Here is a 22,191-nt window from a genome sequence, read left to right on the forward strand (position 1 = left end):
CGAAAGCTCAATCCATTTATATTTTGTGGTGTTATCCTCCAGATTCTTTCTCAAGTTATGTTCCGAGTTTCTCAAGTTCCGAAAGCTCAATCCATTTATATTTTGTGGTGTTATCCTTCAGATTCTTTCTCAAGTTATGTTCCGAGTTTCTCAAGTTCCGAAAGTCAAATTCACTTATATTTTGTGGTGTTATCCTCCAGATTCTTTATCAAGTTCCGAAGGCCAAATTCACTTATATTTTGTGGTGTTATCCTTCAGATTCTTTCTCAAGTTATGTTCCGAGTTTCTCAAGTTCCGAAAGTCAAATTCACTTATATTTTGTGGTGTTATCCTTCAGATTCTTTCTCAAGTTATGTTCCGAGTTTCTCAAGTTCCGAAGGCCAAATTCACTTATATTTTGTGGTATTATCCTCCAGTTTCTTTCTCAAGTTATGTTCCGAGTTTCTCAAGTTCCGAAGGCCAAATTCACTTATATTTGTGGTAATATCCTTCAGATCTTTTTTTTCTGGCGTTTGTCTAATGGTAATTATATTGCTCACACTCCTAATTTTCATTATCTCTAGGTTGGTGAAAATTCAATTCCTCTATATTTTTGTGGTTATTAAAACTACTCAGATACTTTTTTTGGTGTATCTCAATTCGAGTCTATAAAAAGTGAATTCATTTGTACTTTATGGCAAGTTATATAATTTGTTGGCTGTTCATATTTATTTATTATCGATCAAATTCTGACAATTTAATGAGAGATACATTCTAATTACCCACACTATATTATTCAATTGTTGTAATACTGGAGCCATTTATACTTTGTGGTTTTTAAAGCTCAATCAGTACTGATTCCTTTTAATATATAATAATCCATGCAGACTTTGGTCTTGAAATATTCAAGCTTCACAGAGACTAAAGCAGTTAATATTTGTTGCAAGGAAGTACTATCAAAGAAACTTTTGGAAACTTAATATGAAATTCAGTGAGCCTTTTCATACTTTGTGGTATTAATATATCCGAGAATTTCCTGTTCATATTTATCCGAGATTCGTAAGTTCAAATCAATTTACATCCTTAAAAATTAACGATAACAAGTATATTTTTGGTATTAATTTTCAGATTCCGTAAATTATTCAATCCGTTTTTATTTTATGGTTAACATCTTCCGAAGAATTTTTTTGGCTTTATTGTATCCAAGTTCCGCAAGTAAAATCCGTAGTTTATATTCTCTGGTTATTCAAGAATTTCAAAGTTCTTGTTCACTTATTTTACGTTCAGATTCCGTGGAATTTAGCCTACATTTTGTAGTAATTGACATCATCCGAAGACTTCTTTTGGCCCTATTGTATTCAAGTTCCGCAAGTCAACCGTTAACATTCCGTGGTAAGGTGATATTGTCCGAAGTCGTTGGTAATCTAATATATAGATTCCGCAAGTGAACCATTTTATATTTTGTGGTATTAGTGCTTCCGAAAATTTTTTAAACCTATTAATATCCGAATTTAGTAAGTTCAAATTTATTTATATTCTTCATGGTTAATACACAGAATATTATTAACATTGATGATTTCAGGTTCCGCAATATCTATTCTCTTATATTTTGTGGTAGATTACACTATCAAAGATCTTTTTTCTTTTTTGGCATAATAATCTCAGGTCAGGTAAGTTAAAGAGCAACCATATTTTATGAATAATTAATATTGGTGAGAAGGTATTCGATTCTTATTACATTAGGGTTACGTAAAAGTTAAGCAATTTTCATTTTTTTTAATCAACACTTCCAAAAGACTTCGTTGGTATTAATATTATCAAGCTATTCAAGTTAAAGTTATTCATATTTTGTGGTAATTAAACATAATTGTGAATTTTAATTTTATATTATTCAAATCTCAAGGCTGAAGCATTGTATATTTTTGGATATAAACACATGTTTTATAATTATTTTTAGTGTTTAAATGTTGTATTCAAAATTTGGTACTTTATCATTAACAAGTAATATTTGTCACGCAAGTTACTAGAATTTACGAAATTAATTGGACATTTTGTTGTAACCCATATTCGAAGATTATTTTTTCAAGAGTTATTTGCTTATAAATAAAATATTGGGCACATTTTGGTGTGTTTATGAACAATAATTTATTTGGTATTTAGATAATCAAGTTTAATATAGTTAAATTTTAGATCTATTGTTCTAATTTATCTATTAAAAAACTCAGCCTTTGACATTTTATGGTAAATTATTTTCAATTTTGTTGGAATTTATATTATTCAAGTTAAAAAGTTAAACTCAATTTTGGATATTTTATCACAATATTCCCAACTCATTCTTTTCCTTAGTATTTCAAAGACAGAAAATCTATAATTTCGTGGTAAATATTCTGCTGTAAAAACAATTATTTAAGAATATTTGTAATTAATCCTTGAAATTTTATTTGGAAAAAGTTTTATTTCAATTCAATCTTTTGGGTTTTAAGCAATCTTATTTTTATCAAGACAACTTGGATATTTCGTAATCATATTTTGAAAACTGAAAAATTTGAATCGAAACTTGTATTTATTATATGGGTTTAACTTAACTTACATCCGAAGTTAATTTAATTTATTAAAAATTTATTTTTTTCATATTTGTGGTTATTTAATCTACAATATAAAAAAATATCATATTTAATTAACTAGCTAATAAGACATACTTTTTGGTAATTAATTAAAAGATATTTGAAGTTTTTTGGCATCAAACATTAAAATTTATACAAGCTTCAATTCAGTTGATTTTGTAGCTGATATTTGTGTTTTTATAATTCGTGAATGGATCTTTATTTTAAACTAAATTGTTGGTATTCATTATTGATATTATAGCCTAATTTCTCAGGAAAGAAGAATAATGGATTTTGGCCATTTAAATTTTAAAATTTATTAGTATGATATTAATAAACAGGAATTCAAGATGATATATTGATACTTTCTTGGTTTTTGTAAATTTTTCAGTTATTTAAAATAGTAAGTTTTAATTTAACTTCATATTTAAATGCTTCCTTCAGGTTATTCCATCGGAAATTGATTTTGAGATAGTGAGACAACTGTGAAAAGCTGTAAGTTTATTACTAAAAACTCAAATTCATTACTACATCTTTTCCTTCAGGATTTTTCTGAATAATTCTATCAAAAAAGAGCATCATGAACTTTTGGGGTGTTGTATAATCTGCACAAGAATTACGGATCTGGGAAACTTTTTTTTGACAATTTTGCACTTTTTCTTCAAGTGGAGGATGGTTATCAAAGTTGGTTTTTATTTAAATTAAAAGAAATTCGGGTGGAAAGAATCACAGTTGAAGACAAAGATTAGATTTAAAGCTAAATTTTGCTACCTGAAGCATTTAGAACAAGAGTGATTGTTCAATGGAAATTTAATATTAAATTGGCATTACAAACATTTAATAGCAAATCAAAGTGTTCATTGGATATTTATGTAGTTCAAAAATTGTTGGAAATATATTATTATGGAAAGTGAATAAACTTGGTAATTTTATAAGTAAATTACAAAAAACATATGCATTATAAAATAGTTATAATATCAGAGATAAATTGGCTTAATCTACACTTCAGAAATCATATGGATGGAATTTAAAAATAGCAATATTGGAAATATGGTAATTATAAATTGGTAAAAAAAGAAATAAAACAAACACAAAGTGTGGAATCAAAAGTTTATCTCATTGATGAACAAACAAAAATTATAAAGAGTTAATGGATAAATTAGGAATCAACAAATGGAAATATTGATAAAGGGTGTTTTCTAAACTTGTGGAAAATGAAACTGAAATATGGTAATCATCAAATTGGTTATAAAATAAATGGAATTGGCTATCAAAGAAAAATTAAATATAAAACTTCTACTCTAAAATAAAAAAATAAACTCTTTATAATTTGATTCCATGACGCAAATGTACGTGGGACGGGTCAGTGGGTAAAGTACATTTGTGATGTTTGTTTTGGTGATAAAATAACATTTACTTTGTAATTAATTCTTAAAATTCCGGGCAAACCTTCAAAAAACATCTAAAATATTGGTTATAAAATGAATTATTATATTACTTAAAGCTTAAAATGCTTACAAAACCTAGTAACAAACCAGACAAATTAAACAAAAAGAGATGGCATTAATCTCGATCCATGAAACTTGGCCTTAAATGGCATTAAGATATGTTATCAATTGCCTAAGCACAAACAAAATGGTTCTTTTCCATCCCTGAATTGTAAATTATTGCAAAATTGTAACGATTGAAATATAATTGAGGTTAATAACTAGTCACTTCCCAGGGTTTCCGAATTCAGAATGTTTGTCTAAACAATCGTGCAGAGAGAAACATCGAAGACTTCTAACCTATCTCACCTTAATACAACTCCCAGCTCTTATTTTACTGGAATCAAACTCAACTTTCCGTAGACTAGTTATTAAGCTCTTCTGAAAAAGTTCTACTCTCTACCACCTTCTTTTGGGCGTGTCTCACATTAATTCTCTTAAAACCATCTTTTTTTATATTAAAGTCATTGTTGTTTAAATCAAAAACAACATCAGAATTATTTCTAATGCTTCCAAACATATGTGGTCCGTCAGAACCACTGCAAATTGTCTGACGATTAATATAGTTTGGAGTTCTGTAATCAGGGATATTCGAATTTGATATCTTGTTTATTCTGTAGTCTGGCAAGTTCTGATTGGCAGATGACAGATAAGGTATACTAACCTCACTTTCCACCGAACTTTCATGCTCTTCCCATACTTCGCTTCCGCAACTAATTGTAGAACCATCCTTATCAGATGGATTATCAGTCTCTGTTCCCTGCTTCTCAACGGAAACTTTTTTGAGTATGTTCATATTAAGTATAGCATTCTTTATATCGATTATTTTTGAGGTTGCTACGTTCACAGAAGCCTCATTTACATTAATAACATTTGTTACAGTTTCATATATTGTGTTTATTCCAGTAAAAAGCTTTTCTGATATTTGTGAATAGTTCTCGCTACCTGGATCAGTACTTAATTTTCTACTTTTAATATTTTGTGAGCTCTGATTAATATTCCTATTCTTTTGTGATATTTGTATTAATCCTGGATTTGTTCCTTGTCGTGCAAACTTTGCACCACCACCAAAAAGTGACCCATCGAATTTTGTTGTCCTTGCAATTGTCACAAGTCCTTTTGTGAAAAGTTCTTTTTTTCTTGATTCATACTCTGCCTGACTTCTTTTAACTGGATCGGTTAAAATATCATATGCCTCCACTAAGTCCTTAAACTTTGCCTCACAAAAGTTTTTCTCTCTGCCAATGTTTTTGTCTGGATGCCACTTTATTGCTAACTTATGATATGCTCTTTTTATTTCATTCTCATTTCTTGAGTTCGAAATGTCTATGTTTAATATCTCACAACATTCCTTAAGAGATTTCTTTTGTAAAGCCATCTTGAATATACTTATTTCTTTAATGTAATACTGTTGTGTTCCTAAACAATTCGATAGTTATTCATATATTAGAAAAAAAGAGATATGTATTTCAAAATGTAACATCTGAAAGAAAATTTATCAAATTCCCTAACTTGAGAAACTCTATCAACCAATATGTTTTATCAATTTTCCTGTAATTACATCATTTGTCTTTAACCTATTTTATTTATTTTGTTCATACCCACTCCCTTTTTGTATATACTATTTTAGACGTGGTCACACGTACATGGAGAATTGTGTGTAAAAAATATTTTGTGATTCTAAAAATTTTAAGGACACTCAAATAAAGATAAATTGTGGCAAATAATTAAAATATTTGTTTTTTTGTGACAAATACGAAATTATTTTCTTATCTTGATAATTACTTTATTTCGTTCTTAACCTTACAGTTTTAATAAAGTCAAAATTATAGCGGTAAACGGATTTGTGGGGGTTGTATTCTTAATTCATGAATTAAGTATTTTAGATTCGAATAATATGCAATAAACGTAGATATTAGGTCGTTACCGTTAAGTAATAATATATTTATAATAATGACTTTTCAAATATAGTAAAATAAAATAATGATTATGACTCGAAACAATATCTTTTTTTTAACAAAAAAGTATCTAATGTACATGTAAATTTATCATTTAATTATTCTAATAGTTTTTCTTTATTATTTAATAGTTTTTGCTGTAGATAAATGCTGAAAACTTTGTTTTTATGTTTGATTTTATACACACTAACAATAACCGTGTTTTGTGGTGATATTTTCTCTGCAATTGTGGAGAATCATAGTGACATAAATACAGGTTACATAGGTGATATAAAGGATATCGAAATTGATACTGATACGAAAAAAGAAAGTAATTTTGTCAAGGGAAACAAGAGATGGTTCAAATCAAAGAAGGATCACATGAAATTTACACCACAAAAGGGAATAGAATTGGGAAAAAAAGTTGCACTAAATTCTTCAATAGGTGTAATATGGATTTACGAACCAGGCCTGCTTTTGGCAGAGGAATTGGTTTCACCATGTTTTGGAATAATCTTCTATTATCCGAATGTACAAGTTTCACTAATGAAAGGTGATAAGTTTTTGGGAGTGTTATGTGATGCAAGAGAGCATAAACCAATTTCAAAAGATAGATTTAAATGGTACATTGCAGTCGGAAATGATTTAACATTCACACCAAGGCATTATGTAAAAGAAGGAGCGTATATTAAAGAAGGACAAGAAATTGGCCATCTGTCAAAACCTGCAAAGAGTGTGGGAAGAGTTGCAATTAAGTCACGTGCCAGATGCTCAGGTATTATTATTCTTTGTAAACCAGGTCTTGTTAATACTGGAGAAGAATTTTTAAGAATTTCATGTGACATTTCATCAAATCCTAATGGAGTCCACAACCCACTAACGGATGAGACACACACATCTTTGCTTGACCAATCAGATTTAGGTAAAAGCATACCAAAGTTGAGAGGTTTGGCTCAAGTATCTATTCAAGAAGCAGATTATAATGGACAAAACATAGAACTTCCACAAATGGCCAGTTTATCAGATCAAGGAGACTCCGAGTTGCAAGAGGGTGATTCTGAAAACTCAGACATTATCTCGGAATTCTTTGATGATAATGAGGATAAAGATGAATCCGAGGATTCTGGTAATAAAGGTCAAATTCAGAAACACTCAATAAAGGTTGAAACGAATTTGATTGTTGATGAGGTATCACCCGAGTCGGGAATTTCAAGTAAGGAAGAAGAAATAACAAAGGAGGAAGAGAGAAAGAAACAAGAAGAGGAAAGAAGAAAGCAGGAGGAGGAAATAAGAAGGCAGGAAGAAGAGAGGAGGAAGCAGGAAGAGAAAAAAAGGATGGAAAATGTGAAAACTGCCTCAAAAAATCACAGAATAACACAAAATGTGGAACAAAGAAGAAATCATATTAAAGCAATCGAAACGGGTTCTAACATCAATATAGATGGATTAAGCTCAAGCGTCGTTCTAGAGTCTGATTTTGGATCTCTTAATTGAAATGTATAAAGATTAAAAAAGTATGTTATAGAACCTTATAAAATTTGTAGTAATAATAGCGATATTTCTATTTAAGAAAGAAAATAACTAAACATTTCCAGAATCCTTTTCTTCAAACAAAGCTTCACTACAAGCTTTTATTAGTAGAGGTTTAATAGACTTATACCTCTCAGTAGTGTCAAAATATGTATCTGACTTTATTTTAAAAAACATAGTTAGTGCTTCTGCACATTCTATAACTGATTGTTTTCCGAGGATTATATCACAATAGTCAGCCAAACAAAGTCTCTGAGTAACATATTTTATTTGGCTAATATTATCAACAGCAACTTTAAGTGCTTGAGCCCTTTCTTTTTGGTTCTGATTCAATAAACTACAAATACCCGGACGGGTTCTTAGACTATTTATGAACTCTTTTCTATACTTGTTTATTTCTGTTTTAAGAGGTCTTTTGGAAGATTTCAATACAGTATATTGTGAATATGCCCTATCATTATTAACGTCCCACAGGCCTTTGCTAAAACCAACAGTTTCACAAATTTCGCGAAATTTTTGTCTAAATAATTTGAAGAACAAACCCCACTGTCCATGGAATCTTCCTAATAAATCTATAAATATTCTTTCGCAATCACCAATCCCACGGTATGTTTTTAACAAAAAGAATCCCTCGCATATATTCTGTTGATTCCAACCGGATCCAGATTTTGAACCGGAAATACCATGGATACTTGAAGACCCACCTTCTCCAATCCCTCCAAGAATACTAATTAAGTCTAATTGAATCAACTTGTAAAAGATATTAACTTTTATCATAACTTCAGGATCATGTGTTGAAATCATTTTACACCAATTTACATGTGGCCTTTCAGTTTGATGTGCCTTTGGCAAACCTTTGTAATGGGAGTTGCACAGCCTCCTAATAATTTGAAACTGAATTTCAGGTTTCATAAGTGGGTTTGGAGTTGAAAGAACAGAATCTGGTGTCGGATTTTCATATATTGTAATTTCCTCTTCTCTAATTAAAGGTGCAGGTTCCCCAAATTTATGGATCCTTGCGCTTACTTGAGAGGTCGATTTTATTTTTGAATCATCCGACTGTTTATATAGGTATTTGACTTTAAGGCTATCATATAATGTTTGTTTTAAAGGATCTGACACCTGCCTCTCATCTTCGGCCATAGGTCCCGTGATTTCACCCCTTTTGTCAACTTGGTCTTGACGGAATTTAACTTCCTGGGATTGGCTTTGATGCTCTGGATCTTTCAAAATAGAGCTTTCTTTTTGATCTCGATTTTTATTTTCAGTCTCATATTCATACAGGCCTCCTTCGTTGTAATTCTCATTGCCATTTTTCTCTGCCATCTCTATTACAGGGAGTTTCCCCCACAAGACCAAACAGAACAAAAGTAATACATACTTTAAAAAATTCATATTCAAGATTTCATTAGAATAGTCATCATTAAACTTCAGTTTGTAATCCCAAAATATTATAGACAAATCTTTTTATTTGAAATTATTTGTATTCGAGAAATACTCTTGAGTTGTTATTACACTTAACAGTTGCGCGCATTCAAAGATCTAGAAATTGCAAACCAAATAATTCTCGTTGAAAACTTATCATTTTAGTGACCAATAAATTTGAGTGAAAAAAAATAAATTAACCGATTTTTAATCTTAATTATGAATGATAGTATAAGGCATCGAGGAGAAGTTTTCTAAGTTGATATATTATCCCTCTTGTCATTTAGAGCATTTAAGTCATTTATGCCTGTTTTTTCAATATAGTGAACTGCCGATTTAGGAATTTCATAAGTTAATTAAAGTTTCTTATTCCACTAACAAATTGAAAAGAAACCGGGTAAAAACGATCTAAAATAACAGTGATGAATACACATTGTAACATGAAATAGTTGTAAAAGATATTTAAACATGTAGAATTAGTAAACTCTTAAAGTACTAGGGAATCAAGTGTAGTATCCAGTAATTAAGAAAAACGGATTTATACGCCTATAGGCACAATTTAATCTTAGATAGTTGAAGTGTTGGAAAACTTAGTGAGAAGAAGGAAAAAGCAACTGTAATAACCCCTAATTAATGTAGAATTCACTAGGACTTAATGCACTTGGTTTTGAATCCGACAACTTTCGATTATAAAGGTAGAAACGCTGTCTCAGCATTTTCCCGCCAATAAGATAGTTGAAATATGACATGGCTGATTTTAATTTTTTCAAAAAGAATTCACTTTTTTTCTCCGTTAGATCTTGAATAAATGTATCAAAACTAAATTTAATGAAAATTGATTGCATTTTACCGATAGTAAATAATGCATTTTCTACCCTTTATTCTCTTTACTCTGATTATTGGTTCATGTGTTCATTTGACCTCTGGAGAAGCAATTTCATTGAGGAAATTGGCAATGGAGCGATTTGTAGGAAGGCTTGACCTTTGTAATGCAGGAAATATTACTGAAAGCTTTATTTATTCACATCTTGATGATTTAACTGCTGAAATTTCTGCAGTTCTTGAAGATGAGTTTGGGGAGGTTGTTGTGGCGTCAAGCCTGGAAAGGTATAGAAGAATAATTAAATATGCGATGAACGATAATAGTAACAATATTAAAAAGTTGCTGGAATCAAATAACGAAATTTCTAGCCTTATCGATGACGAGTGGAAGCTTGTTACATATGATTTACTTTCTATTTACTCTAGCGACAATTTAAATGATGTTAATGAATTTGGAATAAACAATATTGAGCAAAATTTTGTCAAGTACGAGAAATATTTAAATCAAGGTGCTGCACCTTTAATAGCTAAGTTAGTAAGGCTACTTGAAAGGAAAGTTAGTATTCAAAATGACATTATTGAATTAGTTGTTACCCTCCATAAGTTAATAATTGAAGATGAGATGATTCGAACAGTATATCTTTCTAGTTTAAAGCGATCAAAACTGGACGCGTTGTATAAGAGAGTTTCAAAATTATCCAAGTTATTAAACATCTATAAACGTTTAAATATGTTGTTAATTGGTAATTTTGACAAACCATTCAGAATCTCTATTCTGAAATTAATGTCTATCTTTGATGAGAGTGGTGATAACTATGTTCCAGACGACTTGATTAAAATTTATCCGTACAAAAAAATTATCGACAGATTTAATAGCTTATTGGAAAAAGAAAAAAAAGAAACAACTTCTGAGGATAAGTATAATTTCTATGATTCTAAATCTGACACCTACATTGATTTTGAAAATAGAGGAAAAGATGTTTACTTTAATGTATCTCTAGATAAGATAGATGACTTTTCTGATGATACAAGCCCTTTAGAACCAAAAAATGACGCTTTGGGGAATTCAATTGGTTCACTAATGGTTAAAGAAAATAATTCATTATTTAATTCGATTGGAAATTTAACAAACGGGACTAATCAAGAATTTTTTGGCGACAATAAATCTGACCTTTCTGTGAATAACAACGGATTCACAGACTGCTCCAAAGGTGTGAAGTACTTCGAAATGTTTTTGAGTGATATCAATGAAAATGATGGGTGTGAAGACAAACACAAGGATGTTTTGAAAAATAGGGACAAATCCTCTAATAATTATATGAATAAAAAAAGTATCCCAAGTACAGTAAATCTAATTAGGCAAGATAACACTGTAACAGAATCTGATTTAAAGTGCCTTTCAACACAGTTTATATGTCCAGTCGTGAGGCATTTGAATGAAGGTGAGATGAATGAATTAGATAAAACTTTATCAATTTTTAATGATGGTCCAGCTAAAAAAGATAAAACATTAGTTTGGTCAATTTCAGAAAGTCTGGTTGACAATTATGGTGCGAGGGTCAGGTTGTTGAAGTTTATTTCTTTAAAGGTGGTAGACGTTTACAGCTCTATTGAACGTCTGAATCAGACACCATTGATGAATATTGGTGATAATGTTGATGAGGAGATAGGATTTTATAGAGAAAAGCTAAAAAAGATGTTATCAGCATTATTAGCACTAAAGGAGTTTTTAAAATCTGACAGTACCGTAGAGATTATCTTAAGAAGAAAGTCATTTATTGAGGTTTTTACTTTTGATAAAGAAAGACAAAAGTCGCTTGGCAGTGGAAATTCCTCATACATCAATGAAAATGGATCGTACTCTAATCTAATTGGTGCACAAAACCAAAAACATTTCATTAGATTGAGGAATTCATTTGAAGCTAGGGAATTTTTGACAACAAATAATTATAATCAAATGTTTGCTCTTGGAAACTCTTTTGATTTTTATAATGAAGAACAAAGACCAAACTTACCGGAATTGTGTACAAGGTTTATTGCAGTAGTGTCTATTACTAAGTCGATTAGTAGTTTTTGTATTAATTCTTACAAGTTCGGACAGAAGGTTTGTTCAATGGTATTTGAGCAGCCTATTCATAATTTACTCAGTAATCAAGATTATTCTTGGCTTACAGGTATCAAGCTTGTTGAGATTGTAAACAGGTTCATCGAAGAAAGAAACTTGCCAAAGGAACTTTTTATCAATCAAAAAAATGCATTTAGAGCTCTAAATTATTCGTTTTCACAAAAAATTTATAACATTCACCAAGCATGCACCCAGTCACTGGTTTCACAAAAGAGTACAATAATATATAGACAAAATATCAGTTTACATGTTATAAAGCCAATTTTTAAGTTATCTTGTGCCGAATTTTTTGGAATTAGCCCATTTCTATATAATTAGTAACTTTTTATATTAGTAATTTGGTATAATTTATATTTGTTCTCGTTTTTTTTCTTTCTGGTTTGTAATTTATTCTTGTTTCAATACAAATATTGAAGCATGCCGCGCTACCGAATTTTTATTAGATAATAAAACAAATCCACAGGGCCCAACCGAGTAAAGGCTGGGTGGCCGAGTGGACTAAGGCGCAACATTCAGGTTGTTGTATTCAGGGGTTCGAATCCCCTCCTAGTCAGTTTGGATTTTGTTAATAAAACTAAGCTAAAATACTAAAAAAAATTAAAAAAAAACTAGTTATAGCAATAGAGTACGTCAAATTTGAAGTTCGTTCGAAATGGCAAGAAAACCAAGTAGGCCATATACCTTGGCACATATTCTCCTGAGTTTCAGTTCATTTTCTGGACTTGGATTGTACAATTTATCCCACAAAAAAATCTCCACTAATTTTTTGTAGCACTCACTTGGTCTATCAATTGGTATCTCTTTCCTGTTAGCTATGATCGCTTTAACACTTTTTTCATTGACCATGTAAATGTTATCCAATTTAAAGTTTTTACCGATTAAATGCTCTATTAGAATCGAATCGTAAATATATTTGCCTTCTTCTTCTTCAATATACTCCTCGAAAAATTCTCCTTCAATATTTTCATCATATATAAGAGGGAATGTGAATTCACAGGTGTATTTTAACTTATTTACTAATTTTTCAGTAGGCAAAATTTGTTTAGTTGTTGGAGTAATAATATTCATGAAAAATCTTGTACAATCTTGAACGGAATATACTTTCTTGGAAATTGATTCTTCATATCTACCAATCAGTTTTCCAAATACACTATTAATTAGGCAAATATTGGAGTTAATACTAAAGAAAGACCTTAATTCAGCCTTCTTTTCATAATTTCTGGTAATTTCTTCGTAATCTGCCTCAATTGTAGAATAAATATAAAAGAACTCAATTATTGCTGTAAATATCTGTCTTCTGTCTTCTGCTGTAAAGTGGTTTCTGACTTTTATTTCTTTTGATTTAGTTATTGCTCCTGTCAATTTTCTCGCAAAGTCTATAGCATTTTTTACCGAAAGGTTATCTAGAATAATTTCGGGAGTATCAAAAGTCGACAACATCCTCAGTTCGGTTGTATAACTTTCATTTACTGTTCTGATACTCTTTTTCTTTGCCTCAATGTTTTTTTCTGTTTTTGAAAGAGCATTTTTTATTTCCATATTTGAAACGGGCATATCATTTAACCCAGAATATTCTATATTTTCGGAGGAATCTCGGTTTACTGCTTCAAATAACTCTTTTAGTATTTCATCTTTTTCAAGACAACTAATATCATAATTAATGTCCTCGTAAATTTCACCTTTTTCATCCGAAAAATCGTAATAATCGTCTTCACACTCTATTTCATTCAAAAAGTTTATTTCATCTCCAAATGAGGTGGTCGTACTAGAATGAGTTGTTGATTTGGATCCAGCACCGCAACTACTTGTTCTTGAAACACAACAACACGACTTTGAGTCGTTAATGTCATTAAATAATTCTTCATCAACAAGATAATTACCAAATGAATCCTTGCTCATTGTACTATTGTCTTGTAAATCAGATTCAGTGGGTTTTAATGACCTAAAATTCCTATCATTTGTCTTAAATATACCCATGTAACGACAATTTCTTTTAATAAAATCGTAACTATTTATTTTGTTTTTCATAATGTATTTTACAACGAAATAAGAACATTGGAAACGGTGAGAAGAATCTAATCCTAAAAATATGTTATTTATTTTAGACAGTTCACGGTCACTTAGTATCATAATAAACTTGATTAATACTCCTTTTTGGTCTATGTTATCAGTTGTGATAATTTTTTCATCTCCAGATTTTGAGCCACGTTTTGTTTTTGCTCCGATATTTGACACTACAACATTTACAAAACCTCCCTTATATCCCTCTTTTTCAATTACACCTGCAAAAGTGGGGCTTTCTAAATATATCAGGCATAAAAGAAGTGGTAGTAGTGTTATAAACGTAAATGGAAAATAAATGTCCATTTGCATGTATTACACTCACAATAAACATAATATTCTGTTACGCTACACGTTATCTTATCTTCCCCCCCAAGTCAAAGAATGGACATTTGTGCGCTAACATCCAAACGCAAAGTCGGTACGAGTCGTACAAGATAAGGCACGCCAAAGAAAAGGTGACAAAGACGAGGAAAACCAAGGAGTTAATGTTAACTATCTAGCTATTACATCTGCTCCAAAACTTGACACTACGGCTTCTTAGAAAAAAAGCCTTACACTTTCTCAATATTAATAGACAAAACAAAGCAAACTGAAATTCTAAATCAAACACTAAAGCAAAAATAAGGATGCTGTCACACTTCTTAGCCAAAACACGATGTTTTAATGACATTAGCAATAAATGTTTCATTTACGATTTGAGCTTTGACCATCGGGCATCGAATAATTACCCTGAAAAAAGGGATAACCAAGAAGGTATTGGCTCATTGGAATACCAACTTGATTGGTTGGGCAACTGAACATATTAAGACCATTATTAGATGGTTGACTTACGTTTAGAACTGTAGGTAGATAAGCAAGTTGTTGAAAGTAAGTACCATTGTAACCAGATAGCAATATTTGTGTTGACCTGTGAAGTAACAAACTATTGACCATGTATCCTAGTTGCAATGAGGTATTTATAAATACCATCAACTCGTCTGTGTTGAAGTAATTTAACCTTTCGTTGACAGACATATCTTTGAAATGCGTTGAGGTAGTTTGTTCTGAATCCTGAGTTGATTTATCGCTTGTCTTCGAAAAACCATAGATCGACATAAACTTCTGTAAAATTGTGATGTTGTTACCAATTATGATCTTTATGTAATACTGGTAAGGACTTAAATCCAAAGTAGAGTACTTGTTCTGAAAAGCTAAGACTAACGAATCTATGGGACCGTATTTCTCTACATCAAAGATCTTAAGTGTATTGTTCTCGGTTCTTAGGTACCAACAATTGTTGCGATTGTCAAAGGACAAACCTCTCCAAATGCTTTCGGCATCATATAATGCTTTAACAATAGTATCGTTAGCGGATGTCTGAGTGTCATTGACATAAATCGGAACAAAATTGGGGTTAAAATTGGAAGTGAATGGAATATTAAGGGATGCAACCGGGTTTTGACCATAAAACAAGGCTGCATTAGGAACCCTTACGAAATTTTGCATCGGAATGCCACTATTTTGGAAACCAACCGCACTCCCCATATTATATAGGTAATTGATGAAGAGGTTATTCTGAACAAATTGATTAGGAACAGTATTGTTTGCGTATCCATTCGGAATATGGGAAATCACTGGATTTAAACTCGTTTGGTTCGGAATATCGTTTCGAGAATTCAAGAACTTCGTAACATCAATAATAGTACTACCATCTAGATGCTGAGATGAACCACCACGAGTAGCATTCGAAACATTAATTAGATTCGAAATCTTTTCATGTAAATTTAAGGCACCAATACTTAAGTCAATAATATCAAGATTTGGTTCTTCGGCAATACAGACACTACATCGATGGTCGTCTTCGGGATCTGGTAACTTTGGTATTGTTACTGACGGTAAGTCACCGAATAAATTACTTCCAACGATGTTAACCTGATAAAATCTAAGGGCCATTTCGTATGACTTTTCAACACCATATCTTTTTGCGGAAAAATACCTCGAAACTTCGGCCTGTCTTTTCCTAATTCTTACTTGCCAACCATGGTTTCTACGGTCATAGTAAATGCCCCTTAGTGACATACTACGAAGAACTTCAGTACTTGGTAGACTCATTTCAAACTCAAGATTTCTCAACTCAGTACTAGACTGCCTCCTTCTGACAGTTCTTGTTCCTCTAGCATTTCTTGGTCGCTGCCTTCTTGTTGTAGTTGTCTCGGTATTTGCTACTTCAGTGTTTGATTGTTCATCTTCCATTGATATGTTAACATTTGTTGAATCTTGTAATTCGGAAGTAAGCGTCTCTGTGAGTTCCTGTGGAGTATTTTCATTTGCCAAATCATTAAGGACTTGCCCAGGAACACTGGAATTCACTTCAACAGTTTCACTTATTTCCAAAAGATCACTATTATTGGATGAGTCGGATGAAGAAACGGGATCTGACATCGATGATCGAATTGAAAGTTGTACGGCTGTGCCAATTTTAATGGTTCGGAACAACAGTAAGGACTACCGGAAGGTAATTTGACGGTTTGCTTTATGTGCAGAGTGAGTGAAATCGCCTGCTGAACAAAATAATTGTTGGGTCAATTTTGAGCTTACTCTTTGTTAAAAAAATATCTTAGCCAGAAGATTGCGCAATTTTAATTGATAGCTCACCTCAACACTAAGATTTCACTTCAACATTCGGTAAATACAATCTTTATTAGTAGGATAGAACCCCCTAACAACATTCACAATACTTATGAACACCTCACACTGTGAGAATGGTATAATAATAATTCGAGCTCCCAACAAATTATTTTTTTAACGGTAATGTGTATTTTGTATTCACAATTAATATTTGAATATTTTTTTTTGCTTTAGAAGATCTTAGCAAATCAAGATAATATATTAGGCGGGATGTCTGAGTCTACCTTATTTGTCGAGTTTTGGTGTGAGCAGGTGTTATGAGGGGTTACTTTTCCCGCTTTAATACGTAAGAAGAGTGGAAAAACAATTGAAACCGGGCAATCCAAGATATTGATCCTGCTGTTAATGAATTATTAATACGTTAAATAGGTATAACTTTGGATAATAGAGCTATTGTTGTTGACTTGAATTGGGGATATAATGCAATAAGTATCTGGGTTTATTAAGGATAGCCTCAGTTAACTTTTTGAAGTAAGTTTCTTTTTTTATTTTTGAGCCTGTGGATATTTCTTCCCAAAATAGGATGACTATAATTAACTGTTAGTTGGTAATTCTTTTTAAATAGCTCTTTTCTTTTGGAAAAATAGTTCTTGTAGCTTAACGATTTTTAATTGGTAAACGGTTTTCTTCACGAAGGGACGATATTTGAGTGAAATATGAATAGTAATTTACCCTGAATATTTTTGAGATGGACTTCCTTAAGGACCTATTATATTTTTGGAAAACTTCTCCAGTAGGAACACCTACTTTGACTTTTCTGATTTTCGTGTTTGCGCTATACGTGATTCGAAGGTTACTCTTTCCTGGGTTTAGACGTACAGTTGCACCCAAGGAATACGTAAGTAAATTTGATAGTATACTGATTGAAGGTATTGAAGGTGAGATAGGAAAACTCGCAAAAAAATTTATAAAACAAAAGAATGGAGGTAAATTGAATAATTACACAAGCAGTGAAATCGAAGAACTAGATAATTCTGTAAGAAAAGTGATTCAAACATCTTCTGAGATAACGGAGTCACTATACAATTTTTTATCCGCTTTTCATGCGAGTTATGGTGATTTTCCTGACTCGAACGAATTAACACAATATAAGACTCAAATTGATTTAGTTTCAAGTTCGAGCGGAGTTGATGATTGTACCCAATGTCAGGGTGTGACAGACGTTATGAATTGTAGCGGCGGGAAAAAAATGGTGTGCGATTTCCGAGGTGACTTCTCTTGCAATGACCAAAATTGCGGCAGCGGTCTAACCTGGAAAACAGGCACGATAACAGGCAATAGTTCATACACGGAAAATCAATATGAACCATATATTGATGATACTGGGAACAAACTCGTACCCACGGACTCGCACATGGACTACAATCCGGGCACAAACATCTACTCTGATTTAATATAGAAACTATAAAAATGAGAAATACTTACGGAGTAGATTATTTGAGGTTCATTGATATGTCTATTATAGATCCCTGTATGTTTAATCTGAATTTTTTTTGATAATCACTAAATTTATTCACGCTGTCTTGTGATAATTTATGTACTTGATGCAACCCCTTGCATACTGGTATTCGTGCTTTCAGTTTCATCTCCATTTTCGGTTCGAGGGCATAATCATCGATTCTCATTGTGTCAAGTGTGCAATTTGTGCGACTTACAGGAGTTCTCATGCTGTGAATGAACCTGAAAACGATTTGATGAGCCATATGGTGCTGAATTTGGTCCTTTAGGCAACACAGTATTATGTGTAGTCACATCTTGACCAGCCAAAACGTCTAAATCTATGTTAGATCTGGCAGGTGGAGAACTCAAATCAGTTCCTTCGAATACGGAATTTATATTTTCATTGTTTCTGCTATTACGCAAAATATTCAATGACAATTTCAGTATTAATGATAATAAATCATGGTTAATGAATCTGGCACAAGAGAGTATGTGAAGGAGCTCTGACTTAAGCTTGGGTGTTAGGTTGCGGAAATTCAATAACAAAAGGAGTTCTGCTGAATTATTTGCATAAGAGGATTCTAAACGAGTATCTTTATTAGCTTCTGTAGGTACAAACGCATTTCCGGAGCCACCACGCAAGACCTGAGCTTCAATAATGCTATTTATGTAGAGTGGGTGCATAATTGACTGCCAAGGACATTGCAAGTCGAGGTAATGACAAAAGGGATTAAAAATTGCTTCAAAAATCGTTGAACTGTAGTTTGAGTTACCAATTCTTGGAGTGGAACTATCAGAGCCCAGAATATTTGAATATTGATGATTTGAATTAAGATTGTTAGGATTTGAATTAGAGTATAAGGCGTGATCATACCGACAAGCATTAAAATATAAATTGTGGTTACCCGGCTTAGGATTCAAATCATTATAACTCGAAGTACTGGAACTTGAATTATCAGAGCTTGAACTACTTGAAACTGATCCTGTGTTCCCAAAATTTAAGTTGTTCTGACCATAAACCATGTGACTTATGTTTAAATTTGAAGAATTTACAATATTATGAGTGTTTTGATTATCGTTCCTTGGGAAATGAAATGTGGGATTGGGCCTCAAGTAAGCGTAGTACTTTTTTATATGATCAGCTCTAGATGAACTGTTTTCTGTGGTATTTTCTTGTGGAGTAGCACCACTTGGAAGATGTAAAGAATCATAAACAGAATTGACACACCTAAAATTGGGACATCCAGGCTTTTCTCTGAGGAAACTGTTAAATCTGTGGCAGAATGAAAAATTCTCAACAACATCTCCAACTGAATTTGCCACATTTTCATCATATAAATTTAAATCTCGAACAATAGAATTCTCCATGGTTGTACCGCTGGTACCTGTAGAATCATTCCTATTGACACTCCTAGAGCAACCATAAAAACATCTAGAAGAATTTGAATGTAAAAAGTCTGTGTGGTCTTCAAATATTACCATCCCAATAGGTAAATCCTCTCCATTCTTTTGAATATGAATTGTATGGAGCTTCACTAACATTGAAATATGTGATGAATTCACAAGAACTTTACGTTTTCTACGAAATGCGCTTGTTTTCATCCTTGCAGAAAAGAATTCTTTCCATTTTCCCCCTAACCTACTAGGTTTTCCGTACAAAACATAGTAACTGTTGTATTTTAGGTCGTAACCACGCCTTGAAATATAAGAAAAATCTTCAAGATCAGCTGCAGTTAGGTTTCGCCATCTTGAAATTAAACGAGAAAGTGGATCACTTCCACCTCCTCTATATCCTCCACCGACTCTATTCCCATCATAGTTTAATGGAGTTACCGTGTAAACCATACGTCTTTTTAAAGGGGTAATTCTTGGTAACTCGTCTATGTCGTGGAATCCGTTGATTGAAGTGTCGATATTATCATTAATATCATGGTCTGGAGGTTGCCAATCACTAACGTGGCAATCTAAGGGTGGGATTTTGTGCTCGACCTCCTCATAATCAGGTATATTCAGTCTATTTGTCTCAAATAGAGTCACCAATATCCTAGCTGAAGCAATTAAACCAACTAATTTAATTTGACCGGGAGAACCTATAACTAAACGATGATGAATGGTGTGAGTTAATCTCCTGAAAAGCTCTTTTTCAACTAAAGGTTCAAGACTGTTTTGAACAATATCACCGCTAGAACTACTATTAATACTACTTCTATTGTTTCTAACACTACATTCTACATTCTCAATTTCTGTCTGTCTCCTTTTCCTATTGGTTTGTTCGTTTGATGCTGTTTCAGTCCTGCCTAAGTTGGTTTCGACGTCTCTTGCAGGTCTAAAGATATATTCGGGAGCATGAAGGTTTCTTCTATCTACATTGGTCATATTCATAGTGTTATTCTCATCGCGATCAACGGATACTTGAAACACATCTTCTTCAGTTGGTTCATTATCTATACAATACTTGTCTTCCCGGGATTTCACCTCGCTTTCTTCACCAGTAATCACCCTCGAAATATCATTTTCTCGCTCTACATGTGCAGATTCTCCAGTATTTAGATAAATAGAGTCACTAGTGGCACTATGGGAATCCGAGTTATCCACTTGATTACCAATTTTGGATTTCATATTTCAATTAGTATACTAAACCTAAACACTAAAGCTAGAAGTCAAAAGAAAGATTTACTGTGGCGAATGGAATAATAAAATACTGATAAAATACCAACAAGGTTACAGTTACTGACATATCTTAGTGGCAACCAATTTGTTCTATTTCTAATGTCATACATTATTTAAGATTAATTGTGGTGTCCAATTTCCTCAATGCATCAAATTAATACCTGCCACACAGCGCACAATAATAGGCTTTAATTCTACTATTAAAATAATCGGTAAATATGTCATGTCTACACAGTCAATCATTAATCTTTTAAATATATAATAAATCTATTTAGTGTATTCATACGTACTTATTATTCAGGAAAAAAAAGCGGAGGGTAACACATCTTTTTTCTTAAGGAGTTAAAGTAATGATGTGTAATATAACTACACATGGACTCCACCTTTGCAGGTTTGATTAGATCATACTTGTATTAACACTATTTTTCTTTTTTATGGGATTAAATACCCATCCTTATTAATTCTCTATTTATTAGGAGTTACTTTTGGTAAGCCTACGGTTTTCTATTTGACATAATTCACGATAGCACTAAGTTCCCGTATGTTTTTGAGTACTGTTAAGTGCTATATCACCGAGAATTTCCTTATTGGCGTCTTCATACTCCTCAACTAATTCAGGTATGTGACTTTCTTTGAAGGAGTAAGTTTGCCAGTTGACATTTATAACTCCATAACTCAAAATTAGGAACGAGAGCGATTCGTCTCCTTCGGACCTATAGATCAAAGATAGCAATGAGTTTGAAATCCACTCTTTGCTTCGGTTTTCTAGAGTTGTCGAGGTCATTTTCAGTGGATATTTATCATAGTTGAAATAGTACAACTCCAATAAAGTTTCCGAGTCCAGTACTGCATTATATGGAATATTAGATTCCAGGGTGATTTTACGTAGTGAATTAGCAGGGATCCCAACACCTCTTGCCGTTTCAGCAAATGGATTAAAGTATGTCATTTTGCCGTGATCTACACACACGTGTTCTGTAGTAGTGTTGCTGGGAGTGGGATGTCTTTTCTGTATCAAGTCTGTATCAGAATCCTCCTTTACCTTTGTACCCCTAAGACCAATAGACTTAGGCGATTCATCTTCAACCTCTAAATGTATAGTCTCATTCTTGAAATCTATACCTGCTTCAGCATATTTGCTTTCTGTAATAGCCATGTCAAGTTTCAATTCAGTTTCATTTTTTTCCTGTGCATGCTTAATATATTGAACTTCTCTTGTGATGTTTACAGACTCAAATCTAAACGGAGCTACTCCACTAGAAATACTAACCAGGGCATCAAATAACTGAGTTTTGCTGGGAAGAATATACCCATGAACCTGAAAAACAGGTAAAGCAACAACAATCAATATAAAGGATGAGTTTACCAAACTTACGTGTTTCAAATGAGGAATACCAATTATAACCAGTGAAATCAAATAGAAATTTATATTCATTATGATT

General features: G+C 32.2%; 10 protein-coding genes across 10 annotated transcripts; 3 read left to right on the forward strand and 7 right to left on the reverse strand.

Annotated features, from left to right (window-relative positions):
- Positions 1-55: 55 nt before the first annotated feature.
- FG379_002004 (uncharacterized protein) lies at positions 56-554 on the reverse strand (the record flags this gene model as incomplete). Its single annotated transcript, XM_067327607.1, has 3 exons — positions 56-194; positions 233-331; positions 391-554. 3 exons carry the CDS (start codon positions 552-554, stop codon positions 56-58), a joined length of 402 nt encoding a protein of 133 aa, XP_067181731.1.
- A 3,879-nt stretch (positions 555-4,433) lies between these two features.
- On the reverse strand, positions 4,434-5,447 carry FG379_002015 (uncharacterized protein; the record flags this gene model as incomplete). The annotated part of the gene is made up of 1 exon (XM_067327618.1): positions 4,434-5,447. One exon carries the CDS (start codon positions 5,445-5,447, stop codon positions 4,434-4,436), a length of 1,014 nt encoding a protein of 337 aa, XP_067181742.1.
- Positions 5,448-6,174: 727 nt separating this feature from the next.
- On the forward strand, positions 6,175-7,415 carry FG379_002026 (uncharacterized protein; the record flags this gene model as incomplete). Its single annotated transcript, XM_067327629.1, has 2 exons — positions 6,175-7,219; positions 7,243-7,415. The coding sequence occupies 2 exons, from the start codon at positions 6,175-6,177 to the stop codon at positions 7,413-7,415; spliced, it is 1,218 nt and encodes a 405-aa protein (XP_067181753.1).
- Positions 7,416-7,587: 172 nt separating this feature from the next.
- On the reverse strand, positions 7,588-8,862 carry FG379_002037 (signal peptide-containing; the record flags this gene model as incomplete). The annotated part of the gene is made up of 1 exon (XM_067327640.1): positions 7,588-8,862. The coding sequence occupies one exon, from the start codon at positions 8,860-8,862 to the stop codon at positions 7,588-7,590; it is 1,275 nt and encodes a 424-aa protein (XP_067181764.1).
- Positions 8,863-9,823: 961 nt separating this feature from the next.
- FG379_002047 (uncharacterized protein) lies at positions 9,824-12,226 on the forward strand (the record flags this gene model as incomplete). Its single annotated transcript, XM_067327650.1, has 1 exon — positions 9,824-12,226. One exon carries the CDS (start codon positions 9,824-9,826, stop codon positions 12,224-12,226), a length of 2,403 nt encoding a protein of 800 aa, XP_067181774.1.
- A 312-nt stretch (positions 12,227-12,538) lies between these two features.
- Positions 12,539-14,281, reverse strand: FG379_002048 (uncharacterized protein; the record flags this gene model as incomplete). The annotated part of the gene is made up of 1 exon (XM_067327651.1): positions 12,539-14,281. The coding sequence occupies one exon, from the start codon at positions 14,279-14,281 to the stop codon at positions 12,539-12,541; it is 1,743 nt and encodes a 580-aa protein (XP_067181775.1).
- A 375-nt stretch (positions 14,282-14,656) lies between these two features.
- Positions 14,657-16,393, reverse strand: FG379_002049 (uncharacterized protein; the record flags this gene model as incomplete). Its single annotated transcript, XM_067327652.1, has 1 exon — positions 14,657-16,393. The coding sequence occupies one exon, from the start codon at positions 16,391-16,393 to the stop codon at positions 14,657-14,659; it is 1,737 nt and encodes a 578-aa protein (XP_067181776.1).
- Positions 16,394-17,327: 934 nt separating this feature from the next.
- On the forward strand, positions 17,328-18,038 carry FG379_002050 (uncharacterized protein; the record flags this gene model as incomplete). The annotated part of the gene is made up of 1 exon (XM_067327653.1): positions 17,328-18,038. One exon carries the CDS (start codon positions 17,328-17,330, stop codon positions 18,036-18,038), a length of 711 nt encoding a protein of 236 aa, XP_067181777.1.
- A 230-nt stretch (positions 18,039-18,268) lies between these two features.
- On the reverse strand, positions 18,269-20,698 carry FG379_002051 (uncharacterized protein; the record flags this gene model as incomplete). The annotated part of the gene is made up of 1 exon (XM_067327654.1): positions 18,269-20,698. One exon carries the CDS (start codon positions 20,696-20,698, stop codon positions 18,269-18,271), a length of 2,430 nt encoding a protein of 809 aa, XP_067181778.1.
- Positions 20,699-21,278: 580 nt separating this feature from the next.
- Positions 21,279-22,184, reverse strand: FG379_002005 (uncharacterized protein; the record flags this gene model as incomplete). Its single annotated transcript, XM_067327608.1, has 1 exon — positions 21,279-22,184. The coding sequence occupies one exon, from the start codon at positions 22,182-22,184 to the stop codon at positions 21,279-21,281; it is 906 nt and encodes a 301-aa protein (XP_067181732.1).
- Between the last annotated feature and the right edge of the window lie 7 nt (positions 22,185-22,191).

This window comes from Cryptosporidium bovis (assembly GCF_009768925.1).
Source record: "Cryptosporidium bovis isolate 45015 chromosome Unknown contig_29, whole genome shotgun sequence".
In the NCBI taxonomy this organism is placed as follows: Eukaryota; Apicomplexa; class Conoidasida; order Eucoccidiorida; family Cryptosporidiidae; genus Cryptosporidium; species Cryptosporidium bovis.